This window comes from Cutaneotrichosporon cavernicola (genome assembly GCF_030864355.1).
Source record: "Cutaneotrichosporon cavernicola HIS019 DNA, chromosome: 1".
Taxonomy (NCBI): domain Eukaryota; kingdom Fungi; phylum Basidiomycota; class Tremellomycetes; order Trichosporonales; family Trichosporonaceae; genus Cutaneotrichosporon; species Cutaneotrichosporon cavernicola.
Window position 1 is genome coordinate 2839444 of NC_083393.1, and position 19334 is coordinate 2858777.

The 19334-nt window shown below is 58.0% G+C and overlaps 7 protein-coding genes across 7 annotated transcripts; 3 read left to right on the forward strand and 4 right to left on the reverse strand.

Moving 5' to 3' along the window:
- Nucleotides 1–92: 92 nt before the first annotated feature.
- CcaverHIS019_0110600 (uncharacterized protein) lies at nt 93–1203 on the reverse strand (the record flags this gene model as incomplete). Its single annotated transcript, XM_060596635.1, has 2 exons — nt 93–161; nt 211–1203. 2 exons carry the CDS (start codon nt 1201–1203, stop codon nt 93–95), a joined length of 1062 nt encoding a protein of 353 aa, XP_060453608.1.
- A 3271-nt stretch (nt 1204–4474) lies between these two features.
- On the forward strand, nt 4475–6995 carry CcaverHIS019_0110610 (uncharacterized protein; the record flags this gene model as incomplete). Its single annotated transcript, XM_060596636.1, has 5 exons — nt 4475–4519; nt 4994–5742; nt 5777–6786; nt 6823–6900; nt 6946–6995. The coding sequence occupies 5 exons, from the start codon at nt 4475–4477 to the stop codon at nt 6993–6995; spliced, it is 1932 nt and encodes a 643-aa protein (XP_060453609.1).
- A 2319-nt stretch (nt 6996–9314) lies between these two features.
- On the reverse strand, nt 9315–12423 carry SEC10 (uncharacterized protein; the record flags this gene model as incomplete). Its single annotated transcript, XM_060596637.1, has 2 exons — nt 9315–12154; nt 12195–12423. 2 exons carry the CDS (start codon nt 12421–12423, stop codon nt 9315–9317), a joined length of 3069 nt encoding a protein of 1022 aa, XP_060453610.1.
- A 302-nt stretch (nt 12424–12725) lies between these two features.
- On the forward strand, nt 12726–13162 carry LCL2 (uncharacterized protein; the record flags this gene model as incomplete). Its single annotated transcript, XM_060596638.1, has 3 exons — nt 12726–12888; nt 12930–13008; nt 13045–13162. The coding sequence occupies 3 exons, from the start codon at nt 12726–12728 to the stop codon at nt 13160–13162; spliced, it is 360 nt and encodes a 119-aa protein (XP_060453611.1).
- A 33-nt stretch (nt 13163–13195) lies between these two features.
- Nucleotides 13196–14569, reverse strand: cnxF (uncharacterized protein; the record flags this gene model as incomplete). Its single annotated transcript, XM_060596639.1, has 6 exons — nt 13196–13389; nt 13424–13517; nt 13554–14121; nt 14189–14309; nt 14346–14438; nt 14476–14569. The coding sequence occupies 6 exons, from the start codon at nt 14567–14569 to the stop codon at nt 13196–13198; spliced, it is 1164 nt and encodes a 387-aa protein (XP_060453612.1).
- A 157-nt stretch (nt 14570–14726) lies between these two features.
- CWC2 (uncharacterized protein) lies at nt 14727–15872 on the forward strand (the record flags this gene model as incomplete). Its single annotated transcript, XM_060596640.1, has 4 exons — nt 14727–14826; nt 14866–14917; nt 14954–15306; nt 15361–15872. The coding sequence occupies 4 exons, from the start codon at nt 14727–14729 to the stop codon at nt 15870–15872; spliced, it is 1017 nt and encodes a 338-aa protein (XP_060453613.1).
- Nucleotides 15873–15925: 53 nt separating this feature from the next.
- DIS3 (uncharacterized protein) lies at nt 15926–19318 on the reverse strand (the record flags this gene model as incomplete). The annotated part of the gene is made up of 11 exons (XM_060596641.1): nt 15926–16576; nt 16619–16742; nt 16780–17049; nt 17093–17869; nt 17906–18062; nt 18104–18254; nt 18291–18380; nt 18417–18670; nt 18702–18924; nt 18968–19146; nt 19186–19318. The coding sequence occupies 11 exons, from the start codon at nt 19316–19318 to the stop codon at nt 15926–15928; spliced, it is 3009 nt and encodes a 1002-aa protein (XP_060453614.1).
- Nucleotides 19319–19334: the final 16 nt, after the last annotated feature.

Sequence of the window (19334 nt, forward strand, 5' to 3'; positions counted from 1 at the left end):
GGTATACCCTATGCAGTGACAGAAAACATGAAGCAGTGTACCGGACATGCGATATGGTGACAACAAAATAACGTGCGAGACCGAGATGAGAGCTAGACGCTCTTGAGGCTGCTGACCTTGACGACGACATAGACAATAATAGCCGCCACGGCAATCAGAGTCTTGGGTCAGCGCGCCTTTGTTTTTTTTTGTTTTTTTTGGCAAACTCACGAGAATGAGGGGAACGACAAACATGGGGTTACGCCAGATGGTGCGGCGCCTCTCAGCGAGGAAGCTGCTCTCCTTATCGTGGCTCTTGGCGACGGTACTGAGGCGCTTCCAGAAGTCGACGGTCGAGTATATGCTCTTGCGCCCTGCCACACGGGTACGTGGTCCAGCCTGACGGGCGCGCGGCGAGAACGGCGTAAACACCTCCTCCTCTCCCTCGCGGAACGTGGCGTTCTTTTCGCGAAGATAGTCGTGTCCGCGAATACTGGCATTATCGTTGGACGGGCTGAGCGACGGCGCCATTGGCGAAAAGTGGGCGCGGGGGGGCGCGGCAAGCATTGGCGAAACGGGGGCAGCACCGGCGAAAACGGGGAGGGCGACCTGGACGGCGGGGCGTTGGGCCGGGTGTTGGGGCCTGGGCTGCAGGATACTGGTCGGCTGGGTGGGGTATGACTGCTGCTGCTGGGGGAAGGGCGCCTGATTTGCGCCCGTACTGGACGCTGGCATTGGAAAGTTGACTCCGTTTGGCTTTGGGAGCGAGTCACCACGAGGTGGAGGGCCGGGAGTCACGCGAGGCGGATTAGCCCCGACGCGAGTCGGGGCGATATCACTCACATCCGAGAAGAAGGAGCGGTGGTTGTCTTCCATCTGGTCCCCGTCGAAACTCTGGACGCGCGCATGAAGGGTCATGCTACTATACTCTGGCGGTTGGGATTGGACGATTGTACTGCTGCGCGCACGGTTGCGGGGCTTTGGCTCGTCACTCTCCCAGTCACCGGCGCTCATGAGTAGGCCGCCGATGGAGCTTAGGTTTGTCGAGTTGCGGTCGGCGTTTGCGGCGGGTGCGGCGAGGTTCGTGACGGAAGCGTTAGGGGTTGCGAAGGGGTTCGTGTTGGGCGAGTGAGGAGAGTGAGGAGAGGGAGGAGAGGGCGGGGCGGGATGAGATGGGGCGTGCGCGCGCCGAACCTCGTACATCTGGGGGATACGGGCTGCCATGACGGATTAGAAGATGGAGGGCGTAGATGTGCGTAGATAGACGTGGGTTAAGCTTCGAATGATAGGGTACTGGGCCTAGATGCGATGGACGATGGCGATGGAGTTGGGGCCAGGTGACGATGCGATTAGGCGAAAGGCCGGAAGTCTGGAGGTCTGGAAGTCTGGAAAGAGTGTGGTAAACGAGTGTGTCGCGGTGCGCTGTAGCTGAAAGCAAACAAGCTGACACCTTGGTATTGGGTACGGTTATGGAATCGATGAGAAAATGGGAAGAACAACGATACGCTCACTTCATCCTTGTCAGTCGCAGTCCGTGGCATGGAGAAGTGGTGTGGTGTGGTATGGTGGGTCCAAGCTGTGGCTGTGGCTGTTGGCTGTGGCTGACGCACACGTCGCGTTCTTATCCTCCTCCAAGTCTGCCCCATGGCATGTGGCGCTTCATCCCTCGTCCCTTTCTTTTTCCTTATCCTGCGTCACAGACCGTTCCAAAATCCGACATGTCCTGTGGTCCTGCTTCAGGAGATTGCTCGCGCCGAATAATACGCGCCATGTCCGACTTGAAACGCGCACTCTGAGGATTTGAGGTGCTGGGTGGATCTTGCTGGTGTTGCTTGTGTTGCTGGTGTTGGCGTGCGACCTGCCGTGGTACTGTAAGCCACTCTTGGCTGTGACCACGATCACTCCAACTCGATGCGATGCGATGCGGTTCTGGGCTTGATTTCAGCGCAGCGATTCAACTCGAGTTCAGAAAGATCCAGATCCAGACTTTGGCTTTGCCACTCGGTCCTCGTCGCTCAGTGACGCGTTGAACGCGAGCCATGTTGTAGAGACCTAGTGGCGCTGAGGTCGACGCCAGTCGATGCCGCAGACCTTGGATCTCAACATGTCACTGAATGCTGATCTTTGATCATACAGTAAGACATGGGAATCTGCGGGTCGCGTGCACACCGGGAGCAGGGTAACACTGAGTGTCACTCAAGCCAAGTCAAGCCTGGGCTCGGTGTGACCGTGTGATCCGGTACGTGTTTCTGGGAGAGCAGAGAGCAGTGCAGAGGAGCAGAGATGACGCTGGATTTGATTCAGGTGAATGGCAAAAGGTGGCAAATGTCGACAGTAGACGGGACGGGACTGAACATGAGCCCTGACATTTCATCCCTGTCGTTTAACACAACCACGTCGCGTCTGAGTTTAGTCACGTGAATCGCCTGTCGCGTGGCTTTGTTTATGTGAAACTCCCTTTAGCGTTGTTCAGATTTGGGTGGAGGTGAGGAGGTAGAACGGGGTTCTGGGCTCCTTGAAGATGACTAACCTGTTCTTTACCATTGCCTTTTTGCCATTTTGCCCTTTTTACATTTTTGCCCCTTTGTGCCCATGCTCCTTTTGCTCCAGGAATATCTACGGTTCAAAAACCCAAGCCACCCACCCCACAAACAAGCACCACGCGCTCACAATAGTCGTCGCATCCCCCTTCCCTGAACACTTTGAGGCCTGGATACATTCTACGCATCGACGCTCCTCCAACAAAAGACGAGTGGCAAAATGGACGTTATTGTTCTGACATGCGTCGGGGTTGAGAGGGAGGGATTTGGTCAACGAGTAGAAATGACGACAAAGTGAGGATTGTCTTGTTCTGCAAACGTAAAGAGATCTGATCAAGTTGGATTAGAGTGCGTTAGTAAGGGGGAAACTGTACGGCAGTCAGAAGACTATAAACTCAAGTTGGACAGAGTAAAGTTGGTGTTCCCTTAGATGCCTCGGGGGAATCCCTGCCCAGTTACTTGGCATTAACACCCAGAAAACTACCAATGTATCGTTCAGCCCTGACACAACCGGTAGAAGTGATATAGGTCCCTCTTTTTGACCCTGCCTTTCCCCTGAGATTAGCTCCACCACATGGTGATTTAATGTTGCCTGACCGTTATTCCCTTGGTTACCCTTTGATGCTTGGGCTATTGTGCCCAAAGTCATCCACTAGGTTCTGACCCACCCCCCAGAGTCTTGTACGTAGGTAGGTCGGAGGTTGCACTGACCCAGTTGCCTAACCGCAAACGACATGTCCGTTCGCTACAAGACAGCACGCTGGATGCATCGACTAGCACTTAGCTCCCTATCATAAGGTACCAAAGATTGCCTGGACCTTTGGACCTGAGACGAGGAGAGGGGAATGCTGGGTTGCAAAGGCCGTTCCTTATTTACCGGTCTACTCCTTGATACAATGCACCTGACTGGTCTTAAGCTCCATCTTTACACTTAGATCGATCTCAAATAACCATTCATTACCTTTGAATATACCAGTTAGGCCCAGTTATTGAGTTGACGTGTGGTTATAGTAAACGGGTACACCTTGACGTTGCCCTCTCGCCCTCTCCTTAACTCATTGTGGTTGGCAACTGGAACGCCACACACTATCTCACACCTTTGAACATCACCCACAATCCTTCCACCCTACATACAGACGTCCACACGCACATCACAACCCCCAATATTCCTACTACAACGACAAGTTGAACAAACGCCCCTTGGAATTCCTACCCTTATCCACACAAACACACCTCTCCTCCCTTCTACCTCCCTCCTAACACTCTCCCTCTCCTCTCAATCTCCTCAACTTGGGCACAAGGTTACAAGGTTGATTGCTAGCCGCGACCCACACAGCATCGGTCCGGTTCAAAGTCAAGCCACAAAGCCCCGTCATTCCCGTTCCCTTTGCAACCTTGCATCTGGACTCCGCCGCCACCACAGCACCCCATCTCGTTACCCTAGAGCTTGGAGCTTGGAGCCTGGAGCTTGGAGCCTGGAGCCTGGAGCGCGGATTTCTTCCCTCCTCACCTGGACCATTTCAACCTTCTGATTTCCAAACTCCCTGGGCTCAACCACCACTGGCCACCCAACCAACCCCAACCCCACACCACACCACATCCACCTGCACGACACGTTCCAACCCAACCTTCTCATTCATTCGATTCCCCTCCTACCGCCTAGCCTAGCTGCCCTCAATCGATCACTCGGAGCCAAGCCCGAGATCGTTCGCAACTCACTTGCGCAGTCCCAACAGAGGCTGCAAAGAGATTCCATCCTTGGTCGTCCCTTTGGGTGCTACGCCTGTCACCACACACACGCCCACACACACGCTCTCTCTCAGTCTCTCTCTCTCTCTCTCTTCCATAAGCACACACATCGGCACATCGGCACGGTAGTTGCTGTTCCCGCCCCCGCAAAGTCAATCTGACAACTTTGTGTCACTAGTCGTCATCCACAATCTCACTTGTTGAAAATGTTTGGCCAAAGGAACAGGAAGAGCTTCTCGGCACCAAAGATTGTGAGTTGTCATTGCTTGCCTCTGAATGTGTGGAACTTTGTAACTTTGCTCGGTTGGTTGCAAAGGGATAGACTGAATTGTGTGCATCTCCAGGTTGTGGATCAATGTGCCAAGGCCATCCAACGCCTCAGGACCCCCAAGTGCCCCTCCGCAGTCCCCCAATGCACCCAACAGTTTACTTTGCGCTACATCTTTCCTTATCTCTGCTCTTCATCATCCATCCTCCACCTCTTGACACCGTCGCTGACACTCGTACTCTCATTCTATCCATTTTTCATCAACTGCCAACACCACGCTGTCACTCCCCTCTACCCTCCTCACTCGCTCGACTTGTTCTGACACTCCATCTCCATCGCACACCCGGGGCGTTCACTTTCATTCCTCTCTTCATCGTTACTGTCTTGTTGCCCTCGGCGCCCTCTCACGCCCTCTTACACTACGCCTACCATGTCCATACGACGCCTCTCGTCACAGTTTGGTGGTACTGGCAACAGCGGCTCCGGCACATCCCCTCTCCTTGCATCGGCACATACACCAGCCAGCGAATACGCAAGGCTCTCGGAAACATCTCTCGCAGGCAACGACAGCCCAAATTCCAGCATGCGCGGCCCGGGAGGTACTCGCTACGGACCCCAAGCGACCGTCTCGTCGTTCACGAGTGCCCGATACGGCCCCACGGCTGACTCACCGTCCTCGTCCAGCCATGGGCATTACGCTGTGCAGGTCGAGCCAGTGGCGTTACGAACGGCAGGTTCCGGCGCTGGAACGGGGCCGATGTCTGGTATCGACGAGGCTGACCTTGACGACCAATTGCACACCTTCACCGCCGCAGAGAAGAAGGATCTTACCGCACCCTTCACGTTCAGGTCGTGGCGTGGATGGGCCAACGCCCTGACCCTGCTCGTCATGCTGTCCGGCTTTGTCGTCCTCTTTGCCGGTTACCCCATCATCAGCTGGTACTACGCCGACGAGAAAGCTCTCGGCGCCGGCACACCTGGGTTCAACCTTGGCGGTGTCAACGCTTCTGGCCAGTACCCAGAAATCCCTGGCTTCCCCAGGATGATTGACCCAGACACACCCAAGGATGCTTACCACCACAAGAGCTTTGAGGGAGAGACCTGGGATCTCGTATTCTCAGACGAGTTCGAGAAGGACGGCCGCACCTTCTTTGAAGGAGACGACCCATTCTTCACTGCCATGGACATCCACTACTGGCCCACCAAGTAAGTACACCGACGGCAATGGTTCTCACACCAGCGACTTTGAATGGTACGACCCTTCGGTTCCGACAACGCGCGATGGTCACCTCGTCCTCACCCTCACGCAAGAGCCCATCAACGGCCTCATGTTCAAGTCGGGTATGGTCCAGACTTGGAACAAGCTCTGCTTCAACAAGAATGCCTACTTTGAGGTGTCGGCCTCACTCCCTGGTACCCCTAAGATTGGTGGTTTCTGGCCGGGTATCTGGACGATGGGCAACCTCGGCCGTGCAGGTTACGGTGCCACCAACGATGGAATGTGGCCGTACTCGTACTCGGAGTGTGACATTGGCATCATGCCCAACCAGTCCAACCTCGAGCAGACCGAGCCCTTAGTCGCATTCACTACTGGTGATCCGAACTACAACAACACTCTGTCGTATCTCCCTGGCCAGCGTTTGTCGGCTTGCAACTGCCCAGGCTACGACCATCCTGGACCAGAGGGTGTCGGTCGTGGTGCTGTCGAGATTGACATGATCGAGGCCCAGATGGACCTCAGCGTAGGACGTGGTATGGTCTCGCAGTCGGCTCAGGTCGCCCCCTACGACGACTATTACCAGTTCGACAACAGCTCTGACGCTGCCGTCATTTACGACAAGTCGATTACGCGCTTCAACACGTACCTCGGCAGTGTGTACCAGCAGGCCGTCTCTGGACTGTCGTACACAGAATCAAGGATCTACTCGAACGTGAGCGCCGAGTTTGGTGTGTTCGGTTTCGAGTACTCGTCCGACTACAACGACCCAAGCAACGGTTACATCCACTGGATCAACATGGGCAAGCCTGCCTGGACGATGTTTGCCAAGTCTGTTGGACCCAACCCTCGCACCGGCGTTGGGCAGCGCCTGATCTCGCAGGAGCCCATGTACATGATCTTCAACCTCGGCATGTCCAACAATTTCGAATACGTCGACTTTGCCAACATTATGTTGCCGAACGAGATGCGGATCGACTACGTCCGCGTCTACCAGAGGCCGGGCGAGAGTAATGTTGGGTGCGACCCAGCTGGTGAGTCTTCTATGAATTTGCGCAAGTTAACCGTAGATCGTCCCACCGCCGCGTACATCGAAAAGTACGCCGAGTTGTACAACAACCCGAACCTCACCGTCTTCCCCGACCCTTGTGAGTCTCCTTTCCTCGGTTTGAGAAGCCGCGCTGACCCTTCAGCCAAGGGGCGCGAGTTCCCCAAAAACAAGATGACCCACCCCAATTGCTAGACGCCATCTCATACCGCGTGCACCGCGATAGCCCTGCGCTGTGCGCCCCATCACGTATCACGGATTGTAACGACGGACTCTTTTCGCTCTTCTCATTCACATGCGCCCCCGCGCGCGCGCACGCACCGCCTCTCGTGCCAACCAAGCACATCACACAACCCATTCTCGTTCATAGATTGATAAACACTCGTATTGACATTGGCTGCGCCATCCGGGGGCTGTCGTCTGGGGAGGACGCACCTCCCACTACAATGCATCACTTTCCATCAGACGCAGCGGCACCCTCGATCTCAGACGGACTCTCAGAACCCGACTTGACACCGTGACGTATGACTGCGCACTCCTCTGGACTAAAGAACTGAGCGTCACCCTCGACTTCTTTGGCTCCTGAGTTCTGAAACCAGGCTCGTGAAATGTGAAAGCGTGGAAGGTTTGGGGGGTCCCGATCCCTGGCAGGAACAGTAATCTGCCATGGTTTCCAGCTAACAGGACCTCTGTTTCCATCTCGGCACGGCGTGCGCAATCGTGCAGATAGCCTGTGCGGCCGGATCACCGACAACTCGGCACGCGCCGCACGCCAAGCCGCCTAGCTGCAACATGGCTGGTCGTATTACATTCAACGCTGCATACTCGATTCGACTGCAAGCTACTGCGACGCATGGCAGGAATGGAACAGCGGGTAACTTTATGAGGCACAGGACTGTTCCGGCGGGAAGCGGGGCGAACATTGTGCTGCCGCCGTCTACCGTCACATTATCGCCCAACTACAACCTCACACAGCTGGCACAGCTGACCATGCATACCCACCCCCCACGGCCGAGGATCGGTATGCGTGAAAACAAAAGTGCCACCCCGCAGAGCAGACTAGTCTTGCCGAACAACCATCGTCGCTTAAACTGGCAGTTTCCATCCGCATCTACTATGAGCAATGCGGGTACTCACAAAGTGGTCGTTCTGGACAATTTCGTGTCTAGCCTTCACCAGCCTCTTTCATGGCCGGGCAATGACAAGCCGCCTCCACAGGTCGAGGTTTCGCAGCGGCTTCTTGTGCCCCAATCCAGTGCTTGCGCATCTCGGTCTTGGTCTCGTCGAACTCCTTCTTCCTTGGGTTGGAGGCGGACGCCCACGGCGTCGACTGTGGCCATGAGGCTGGCAGTGGAACTAGTCAGAGTTGTCCATTTACTCTGGGTGTCCTCAAGTCTTGGGCCCTATCGCATCAGCGTGGGACGGGTGTGTGACCACGACGTCGCCAGGCGACAGAGACACTGTACGGACCCCAGCACAAACACCGCAGAGCCCGGGGGCACGAGCTCGCACTCGGAGCAGATACCGACACGGAAGCAAAGCGCAAAGTCCTGCGACAGCGTGCCGAGGGACGTGTAGACCGTGTGGCATGCCAGGTGGAGCGTGTAATCAAGCGATAGTGTGGAGTAGCTGAGGTCAACTGAGGAGCAGAGGACGCACATGTAGTTCCCGTTTGGGGGACGTTACCTTGGGCTGCAAAAAGCATGTCCATTGGTTGATACTGTGTCCGCATCGGGCGTACTGTCCTCGGAGCAGCAGGAGGAGAGGAAGCAAAGGGGCGTTAGGAAGGTAAAGAGGATGAGGAGGATGGGGGAGAATGGGCGAGTCGCGAGAATTTATGCTGCTGGCACTTGGACTGGTCCTCTCCCATACCTCGCCCAGTCGCTCTCGCTGCCCTCGTAGTCATTCGCTTCGTGCCAGCCGCGCAGCAGTAGCAGTGTCTGACAGTTCAACGCCTCCCCTCGGTCCTCACTACCTTCAGCCACATTCACACGCCCCGAGCTTCAAATTGTCGGCCACCTCCATTCCTCGACACCGAGCGCTGTGCCGTGGCGCCGAGATCTGGCACATTGGTGGCCGTCGGGCATGATGGCCCAGCGTCAGAGACCATGGTTGGGCCGAGGCGAGTATTTGCGGTGCCATCGAAGGAGGTGTGCAAACTCAGCCGGTGCGAGAGAACTGGCCTGATACTACCAACCACAGATTGTCAGTTCTGCGGCATATCCGGATGAACTAAGAGCGTCAGTGCTCGGGCTTCCAAGATCGGTCCAATTAGCTCCAGCGCGTTCCTCTGGAACAATAGCACTTTTGGTGAACAGCTCTGTGGATCTGTATCAGTTGCTCCTTGGGCACGGTGGTGCGACCATGCTTTGTAAGTTAGGTTCTTGACAACGGATCCTGGGACCGTTGGAAATCCTTTGTTCAGTCGCTGGATGTGGTGCCAGCATTGACCTCGAGGGTTGCTGGTTGCACAATGTTATACATGGTCTGCCGGCGCTCCGCGTCGACGATTAGCTAGTGGTGGGGCATGTACTGGAAGGCAGGGACGTAAGCGCGGCGCGTGGGCGCATTTGCAACGCTCGCGCCGCTGTTGGTGCGGGTGAACGCGCTTGGGGGCGCACCCGACGGCATCGAGCTACCCGTGACGCTCTTCTTGTCGTCCGTGAGGTTCTCGAACTCGCGCAGCGCCTCACGTAAGCGCGCGTACCCCGCGGCCATTCCCGCGCCTGCCACACCGCTCATAGCGCTCAATCTGTGGCCTGCGCGCCGGGCGTTGGCTCCCACACTCCCCGCCATTGGGGTGGAGGTGCCACTTGGCGTGGGGGAGTCCTCTGGAGCGTCGTCGAACACCAGGCGAGCAGAGAAGGACGACCAGTCGCTCCGCTGCTGGAGATAAGGGCGGAGGAGGCGAGCGTCAATACGCCCGAGATGCGACTCCGTCATGTAGCTCCGCAACACGTCGGGCTGCACGATGAACGAATTGCCCAGCTGGCGCAACATGTCGAACCGGTCGTTCAGGGCTGGTATATTGTACGCTGCGATCGCTTCCTGGTAGGAAGCAAGGTCCTTTGTGAGCATCAACCCGCCGGTCGGGTTCACTGGGAACTTCTTGTAGTGGTCTAGAAGTAGCGAGTGGAAGGCGACGCCGACCTCGAGGAGGAACGCCTCCCTATTCTTGCCAGACAGCGCAGTTGACGCTGCTTGTAAGTTGCCGAGGAAGTCGCAGATGAGATCGCATGGCTCAGTGTTGGTGCGCGCAAAGCTCAGGTCGTCGTTCTTGGGCTTGTAATCGTTCTTGCGCTGCTTGAGGAGCAGCTGCGCGAGCCACGAGACGATGACGTCCACCGCCTTCTGCACCAGCGTGTTGATCTTGCCTTCAAGGAGCACGACGTTGTGCTGGTTGAACGTCGTCATCTCACGGCGCACGACTGGAGCAGAGCTCGTGAGGGGAACGAGCGCGGTTGAGCTGTACCGCTGCCAAAGCTGGCACACGAGGTTGGCGTTCTTAAGTACGGTCAGCATGCCGAGATCCGGCTCGGCGCGCGGGTCATCCTGCTCGAGCTTGGCGACGCGGCTTTCCAGCGCTGTCTCGGTGAAGCTGCGTCCAAAAGCCTCGGAGAGCACTTTACTTAACGCCATGACGTTCTTCGCTACCTCTGCAGACGGCGAGAGTTCGACAACGCGGCCAATCGCCTCGGCATGCCACCGCAGCATGCGCTCCGCCATCGGGACGGCGAGAACACCGTCTGCCGGGTCGACGCGCTCCACGGGGCTCTCGGTGCTGCTCCGCAGGCTATCGTGCCGCGATAGACTCGGACGCGGCGTCGCGAGCCCTTGTAGCCCCTGCACACTACGATGAGAGCCGGAACGTGCGGGTTTCTCCGGGCCTGGAGCCTTCGTCTTGTCAGACGAGAACGCCGACGTCGCGCTCGACGTGATAGTGTTCGTGAACAAGTTGGCATATTTTGAGATTGCCGCTGTCGCCTGGACGGTGGGGACCTGTCCGACGACGCGGTCGAGGAGCGAGTTGGGCTTCGCTTTGAGCACCGTCTCATGGTACCGCGTGAAGCGGGAGAGGAGGCCCCCGTACAACTCGACGAGGTTCTTGCTCTCGCTGTCGAGGTAGCGAGATCCTTCGAGCCAGGGCACGTAAATCTCGTCGAGAGCCTGTTCGAGCATCGCCGCAAGCGGCCCAGTCCCAGCGTCTGTGAGCTTGGCTGGGCCGACACCTAGAACGCCATCATACCCCTTGAGATCCTCGACCAATGACACGCACATCGCGTGCGTTAAGTGGAGCACACGGAGGAACGCGAGCGTCGTGATCCCCGATGCGCGGTTGACTAACGTCTCGATATGATGCTGGATGACCTGCGCAAAAGTCCGCTGTAGGAACACCTGTAACACGGCGCTGGGGTTCGGGAACACGGCCTTGACGATCTGCGCTTCTTGGCTAACGGTGTCACGGATCGACTTGAACATAACAGTGAGACCCGGCTCACTGTCTGGCGGCAACGTATCTGGATCGCCGATGGAGCGCCAGAAGTCGGTACCGTTGCTTGCGCCAGCTTCTTCCAGCATCAACTCCCTCTTGATAAAGAAGTCGTGCTGATTAACGTACACCTGCACGCAGGACATGCCGCCGTTGAAGTCTTGCAGCACGCGCGCGCAGTGCGCCATCATTCTCGGGTCACCCTTGCGGTACGCGCGGTCAAACAGCTTGAGCATCTCGCGCTCAAACTTCTCGCAGTACTTCTCGACTTCGGAGCTAACGCGGTCTGCTCTTTCCTTCTCGGATCTGCGGTGAAGCACGTTGCGGTGAGCTGGTGACGAGCCATCGCCAATCGTCATGTGTCCATCCTTCGCAGCGGCGACCTCCGCATCCGAGACCGCCGTTGACGCGCTATCTGCCACGTCTTTTGCCACGGCCATCAACCGCCGCAGCACCAGTGCCAAGCGGATACGTCCCTCGCGAGTTCCCTTCTCCGCGTACAGCTGCTCGAGGGGCGATGTAGAGTCATCCGTGGTGCCAGTCTGGTGCACCAACGAGAGGTAGTACGAGAGGAGGAGAGAGACGGCCTGCGCAGTCGAACGCGTCTGATGCAGGCCCTCAAGCTGTTCACCCACACGTGTTGCTGTGCGGCCCACGTCGCTCATCTTGCTCTCGAGGTGGGAGAACGACCCGCCGACAGCTTCAAAGCCGCTGTCAAGCTCGCGCAGGCGCTTCCCATACTCGCGATTCGCGCGGCGCACGTCGCTCTCCATCTTCTTCGTGCGTTCGGAGACCTGTGATCGAAGAGCAAGGAGCGAGTCTAGCGCAGGCGAGAACGCCTGCATGAAGGGGACAGGGTCGAAGGCTGTGGTCAGCTACGCAGCAACCACATCAGCTGGACTTACGCCCGGTGCTGGCCTTGCTCTCGGCAATCAGCTTCTCGCTGAGCGTCGACACGAATTCCTCAGTAGAGTACGCGTCCTGCTCAAATGTCGAGAGTTGGAGTGCCTTAGCAATGGCTGGGTCGCGGCGCAGGGGAGTCTGCAGCGTGCCATTCTCTGACCGCGATGGTGGGAGGCGCACGCTCCGCTGCGGACGCCGTGGCGGCGGTGTATCTGGCGCCGGGGAGGACATGGTATGGGGGTGTCCTGCCGGGGCCCAGGGAGGTTGGGAAGTGGATTGGAGCTGGATGTGGTGGATGCGTCGTTGCGTTGCCGAGTGCGGCGTTGAGATCGAACGTGAGGCGGCCCAACGTGAGGCCGTCATAGCGCAAGGGCCCACGTGGTATTTGAACCAGTTTGTAATTTCTCCTAATGGATATTAGTAAAGCGTTGTTGTTCCTTGCCAGAGTGATCGAAGCCACGTCGCGTCCTTGCTCATTTGGCTTCCTCCACTCTCTTCGCCAAACCTCACTCGACAACAGCCACACGCAAAGCATGCTGCACCGCGTCGTGCTTCTCGCCGCCCTCCTCCCCTTCGCGTTGGCGTTCGGAAACTTCTTCAACTTCCCCTTCGGCCAGCAGCAGCAGCAGCAGCAGCAGCAACAACAGCAGCAGCGACCTCGTCGCGAGTACCCTGGCTGGGACCTGTTGCATGACGGTGAGCCTCCCAGCTTTCCTCCGGCGGACAGCTAACCTCAGTGCACTGCCGCGCAGGTTACGTATGTACCGGTAGCCTCGTTTGCGTGCCCACACCAGCTGACTGCCCATGCCCTTACCCGTGAGCTTCCCGAATGACGGCCGGAGTTGACACTAGCGAGGACACCAAGTGCGTGGTCCCCGATAACAGGGAACGCGACGAGGGAGAAGGTCCACCGTTCGTGTGCGTCCGCGGGGATTGCGACGACGTTGTCCGCTTTTCGCGTGCGATATAATCGGTTCAACCATGTCCTTACATGTATAGAGTACTAGTACAATGGGAAGTGTGGGTCGATCTCGTGGCTCCAGGCAACCAAGCCGCCACGCACGTCTGTCGCCTCGCGACCCGACTGCCTGAAGGCAGCAGCTGCAACCTGTGAGTCGTTCCCCCGCCGACAGAGGAAGATCGCGCGACCTGGGGGTACATCCGCGCGTGAGGCAAGGATGGAGGCGAGGGGAATGTCTGCTGTCAGCTGGTAAAGAGGACCAAAACTCACTCATGGTGTGGGGGAGGCTGCAGATGCCGTACTCGTGTGGTGGCCTTGTGTCGATTACGACCACCTCTGGGGAGCCAACAACTGCACGAAGGTCCTGGCGTCAGCTCACAAGGAAAAGCTCCTCGCCTACCCCAACGCTCATCCTGTCAGGAACCTCTGGGACAGCTGGAGTCTCTCCGCAAAGGGCAACATAATCGTGGCTGTCAAGGTCATCTGTAACCGTAGCGTTTGGTCCGCACGCCACGCACTTGGCACTGCGTGGACGCATACCGACTGTCCGCACCATCGGACTTCCTCCCAGATGGAGGATGTGCAACGACCCCTTGCCTCCGCCACCGCTGGCGAGTAGCCGCAGGGCCTCGGCAGCCATCCCGCTCCCGACCATGCCGGTCACTGGACCCCAGACCCCTGCCTCGTCGCACCTGCCACTAGGTCCCGGCTTCGGCCACAGACACCGGTAGCAAGCGCGCTTGGTGTCATCATATGACCCGCCGTAAACTGCCCACTGCCCTGCGGCACCGAGGGCAGCCCCGCTCACGAGCGGAAGCGAGAGGCGGACACACGCGTCGTTGATTAGGTAGCGAGTGTACGGGCGATCCGTGCAGTCTAGGACCAGGTCGTGGTCCCGAAGAATGGTCAGGGCGTTGGCGGGGGTGAGGGGTTCCGTGACTGGGTTGAGCGTCGGATGCGGGTTGATGCTGCCATTAGCGTCAACTTCAGAACTCCTGCCAACGGATTTGTAAATGAGGTAGTAGATCAACTCACGCCTTCAGGGCTATGCACGCTGACAGCGTTTTATTCATCCCCACACGCTCGGTGGTGTGCAGCACTTGCCTGTGTAGGTTGGATGCCGAGACAGTGTCATGGTCGATGATGGTAACCTCGCCTGCCGTTAGTTGGGATTGAAAAGGCGTCAACTCACCAACTCCTGCGCCTATAATATACTGAAGAGCTGGACATCCCAGTCCACCGGCGCCAACGACGGCCACACGTGCCTTCCTCACCGCCAGCTGGCCTGATGTCAGCTATCGGGTGCCGCCTCAACTGTTTACCGTCCAACCCCCACTCGGGCATTATCATCTGCCTCCCGTATCGCGCATACTCGTCGAGGCTCAGAGGCCACTCATGCTCGTCTTGCTGTGCCATGGTGGATAGTGCAACTTCAGAACAAGAAGTGGTCAACCTCCACTCTTCAAACCTCGAGATTTTCCTTATTCGACCCCCCACTTGCCACCAAGCCATGTCGAAAGGGATCGATTGCAACAACTCTCGAGTTGTCACCATCTTGTCTGTCCCTTCCACCATGTCCGACGTACAAAAACGCAAGCTCCGTCCAGCGAGGAAGCAGGTCAAAGTCGGTGACGTCGACCTTACGGAGAAGGTCCAGCCAGGGAAGGAGTACAGTGAGTCCCGCTTCGAGGTTGACTGTAAGCTGACCCCAGACTTCTGGTACAACAAATGGGCAGGCGGTGACAAGGAGGACGCGTTGGCCAAGTGAGCTTCTGGGCCCCTCGACCCAGCTGACAACAGCCAAACTCTTTCGCAGACGCGCTGTGTGATCACGCGCGATGAAGGATACACGCGCGCGGACACGACTGGCAACCGCTTCTGCTGCGTGTACTTTGCGCGCGGGTGCTGCCCATACGGAGCCGAATGCAGTTACCTACACCGCCTCCCTGCAGCGAACCAGGTCATCGAGCACTCGCGAGACTGCTTTGGGCGCGAGAAGCACGCCGAGTACCGCGACGACATGGGAGGCGTGGGGAGCTTCAACCGCACCAACCGAACGCTGTATGTGGGCAAGATCCACGAGAGTCCCGACCGCGACCAGGGCAAGGAGACGCTGTTGCGACACTTTGGCGAGTGGGGCAAGATCGAGCGGTGTAAGTTGTCCCAGGAGCCAGCTGTGCGACAGTCTGGGTTGAAGCTGACAGCAGGGAACATCTTGCACAACCGCGGGATCGCGTTCGTGACGTACAAGTACGAGGCCAACGCGCAGTTTGCCAAGGAGGCGATGCAGCACCAGAGCATGGACATGGACGAGATCCTCAACGTGCGATGGGCGACGGAGGACCCGAACCCCGGCGAGAAGAATCTCGAGGACAAGCGGATAGCCATCGAGGGCAAGAAAGTCATTGCCGCCAAGCTCGATCCACAGCTTGTGGAAGCCAGTCAAAGCCTTCGCGCGCTGGAAGAGGGCAACGAGGCTGATTACTACCCGATCGAGGCACCTGAGGAGCCATATGATGTTGACGAGCGGCCGGCGAAGCGCGCACGCGCAGACGAGCCACAAGGCGGGATTCTGGGAGGCGACGCACTCGAGAACATCAAGTTCTACGCTGAGATGGCGCGCAAGAATGCTGTCGAGGAGAGGAGTCGCAAGGTGCCGGTCAAGGCGACAGGCGTGGCGTTGCTCGGTGGGTACAGCAGCGGTGACGAGAGCGACTAGATTTGATAGTGTAATGTGTTACCTCTATATGCATACACCGATGTACTACAAGCCTACAGCCCTTCGGAGCTCACCGGGTTCACGAGCGTCATCTTGACCTTGCCGCGCTGTGTGTTGGCGTCCTTCTCGATCGAGATGTCAACAGTGACTCTGTCGAACACGCCGATCGTCGCTGTCCCACCGTTCGGCTTCGGCACGTGCATGAGGTAGTTCTCGGGGTCGAACTCATGCGTGTCCTTGGCGAAGGTGATGAGGCCCTCGAGACCGAGGTTGGACACGAACACAGCCAGTCCGTTGCGGAACGTGCGGATCACGAACGCCTCCTCACGCACAGAGGTGACTCCCGAGCCTTCGGTCCGACCCTTGAGTGCTAACCCTACGTAGAACTCGACGGATGCGCGCGACGCCATTTGCGCAAGACGATGCCGCTTGTTGACAACGTTGAGCAGGCGCTCGACGTGCTGCTTCGACTGGAGCGACGGATGCAGCGGCGTGTAGTTGATCGCGGCGGCAAGCTGGCGGTGCGCAAGAACGTCGGCGTAGCGACGAATGGGGGAGGTGAAGTGCGTGTAGATGTCACTCGCGAGACCGTAGTGCCCGTACGACTCTTTGGACACGCTTCCGGAGCCAAAGTACTCGGCCGAGAGCATGCAGCGCGTTGCCATGATGCGCACCAACGTGTTGAACTCCGGCAAGTTTGGGTCCTTTGTATCAGCTGTAAACGAAGGGGATGACGCTATACTCACGACACAGAGGTCGAGGGAGTCGGCAAGCGCCTTTGAGCTCGACACATCCAAGGTCATACCCTTGCGCTTCTGCAGGATGTCCTGCAGCGCCTCGAAGTTAGTCTTCGGAGGCGGCGGATGGCGACTGACGTCAGCTGGTAACAGGTATGTCATAAGCTCACCGGAGGACGGCAGTCGCAGGGTACGCGTCCTGGATCTTGCGCGCAACGCTGATATTGGCGAGAAGCATGAATTCCTCGACGAGTGAGTTGGTCTCAAGCTGCTCCTTCTGCTCGACGTCAATTGGGCCAGTCGTCTCAGACGAGTTCAGGTGGATCTTGAGCTCGGGCGATGACAGTGACAGCGCGCCAGCGGCGACACGCTTGGCTTTGAGGTTGATTGCAAGCGAGTTGAGGAGGCGAATCGCCACGGTGAGAGGGTCGTTTAGAGACCTGTTCCGTCAGTAGGGGTTTCAGATTACAGGGGCAGACTTACTTGTCGTCCTTGCGCTGCTGGGCAGCGGCGTAGGTGAAAGCCTCCTTGGACGCGATGACCGATTTGGCGAAGCGCACGTCAACGATGTCCCCGGCAGGAGTGAGCTCCCAAATAACGGAGAACGCGAGGCGCTCGACGAAGGGCCGCAACGAGCAGAGGTTGGTGCCCAGCAGCTCGGGAAGCATGTCGATACGCTTGTCGACGAGGTAGACGGTCGTGCCACGCGACGCGGCCTCCGAGTCCATTGGGTTGTCCGAGAGCACGAAGTGGCCGACGTCGGCAATGTGCACACCCGCCTCGATGTTGCCGTTGGGCAGCTTGCGTGCGTGTAGCGCGTCGTCGATGTCCTGGCATCCTGGGGGGTCGATACTGCACACGATGAGGTCTCGCAGGTCCTCACGATCACGCCACTCGAACGAGTCCTCCGACTTGGGTGGCACCTTCCAGCTGTCGCCCTCCTTCGGCAAGCAGTTGAGGATAGCCTTGCCGAACGGCCGGTACGGTACCTCGTACTCGAGGAGGAGCGATTCCTGCTCGGCCTCCTTGCTCTCAACCTTGCCGAGCGCACGGACGAAGTGACCATCTGGGTAGCGCGAGTTGATTGTCCAGTTGTCAATGCTGACGAGGATCTTCTGGTCGATGAGTGCCGGTGCCTGACGCGTGCGTAAGCGGATACGCGGCAAAGCTCGCGACAACGGCGAGGCAAACACGGTCTGCTGCGAGAGCGACGTGAGGGCGGCTTCGGACAGCGAAGAACGGTCGATGTGGCAGACATATCTGTCGTTAGTTCGGGTTTCCTAAAGCAGAACTCACGGCCGCCAGTTTCGCTTGGCGATGCCGACGACGCGACCTGTTGGCAGGATCTCCTTCGGCGCCTTCTTAGTGATCTCGTCGACGTCCATGGTCTCCTTCGACTCCTCCTTTTCCCCAGAGCCCTCGTCACCCTCCGCATCATCGTGCTTGAGCGCGACTAGACCCGTCAGCTAGTTCAGGCTAAGCAGTCTAACTCACCATCCTGGTCCAGAACTTCATCTCCGGGTGCCTTCCACTCAGACTTCGGCAGTAGCTCGACAATGACCTGGTCGCCGTCCACAGAGCGGTTCATGGCCTTCCGTCCCACAAGCAACACCGGCTTGGTCATGCCCATCACGCGAACCGTACCCTGTCTGTCAGCTCTGTACGCTCAGGACAAGCTCACCTCCAGATAGTTGTACTGGTTGGCGTTGAAGTACCCCTGGACGTACCGCCCACTCTTGACTCCAGCAGTCAACGTATCTTGGGGAAGGTACTGGAGTCAGCTTATATGTGGATCGCTAAATCTCACGTCATCGTACACTCTCCTGCTCCTGCGCTCTCCAGGCTCAAGGTCGTCCACGCCACCCGCAACGAGGTCGACGAGGCGGTCGCGAACGTCACCCTGCAGCCCATCGACGTAGTCACGTGTGCTGACAGCCACCAAGCCCTCCTGCGCTGCGAGCTCGCGGTTCCGCTTGTCGTCCGTGAGCAGGATGAGCTGCGGTGCAGCGGCGACTGACTTCTCAATGTGCTCAGGGTAGAAGCGCAGTGTCTCGCGGATCGCTGTCGTCAGCTTTGTTACTTTGAGGCTAACCTCGGTCATTGCGGTCGTTGACGACCTCGTCCTCGACCTCGACAGCGGCCGTTGCGGTCTCCCGGCACTCCTCGTTCCACCAGACCCACACGCAGCGGTCCTCGTCCTGCACGAGCTGCTGCAGGCGGTTGTGCAGGGGCAGTGAGCGATGGCGCACCTCCCGTATTGTCGTGGAGGGAACGATAAGCGGGAGCTGCGCGGGAAGCGCCGTCAGGAGGTCCATCTGCACGTCAGCTGCGATATCGGCCTGCAAATAAGCTGCGTACCTGGTGGAGCACGATATTCGTGTCGACCACGAGCCAGTGCCCGGAGGGGTACGTGAACTTGGAGTGCTTGGTGTACCCGCGCTGCGGGAGAACGGGCCGGAATCCGGGGAACTCGGAGCAGATATGGCACGCCTCGAAGCCACAAGGAATGTCGTCGCGCACATACTTCTCGCGCAGGACTGGGGTCAGCTGAGGCACAGTCGTAACAACAGACGCACACTGGAGGACCTTGCCGCGTGCGGTCTTCTTGAGGAACTTGTTCTGCGAGACAGACGCATCCTCAAGCTGCCGCTTAAGAATAGTAATCTTGGGCCTCTCATTCGGGGCGCTTTGTGCCATTGTCGCTGCCATGATTGCAGCTAGAAGA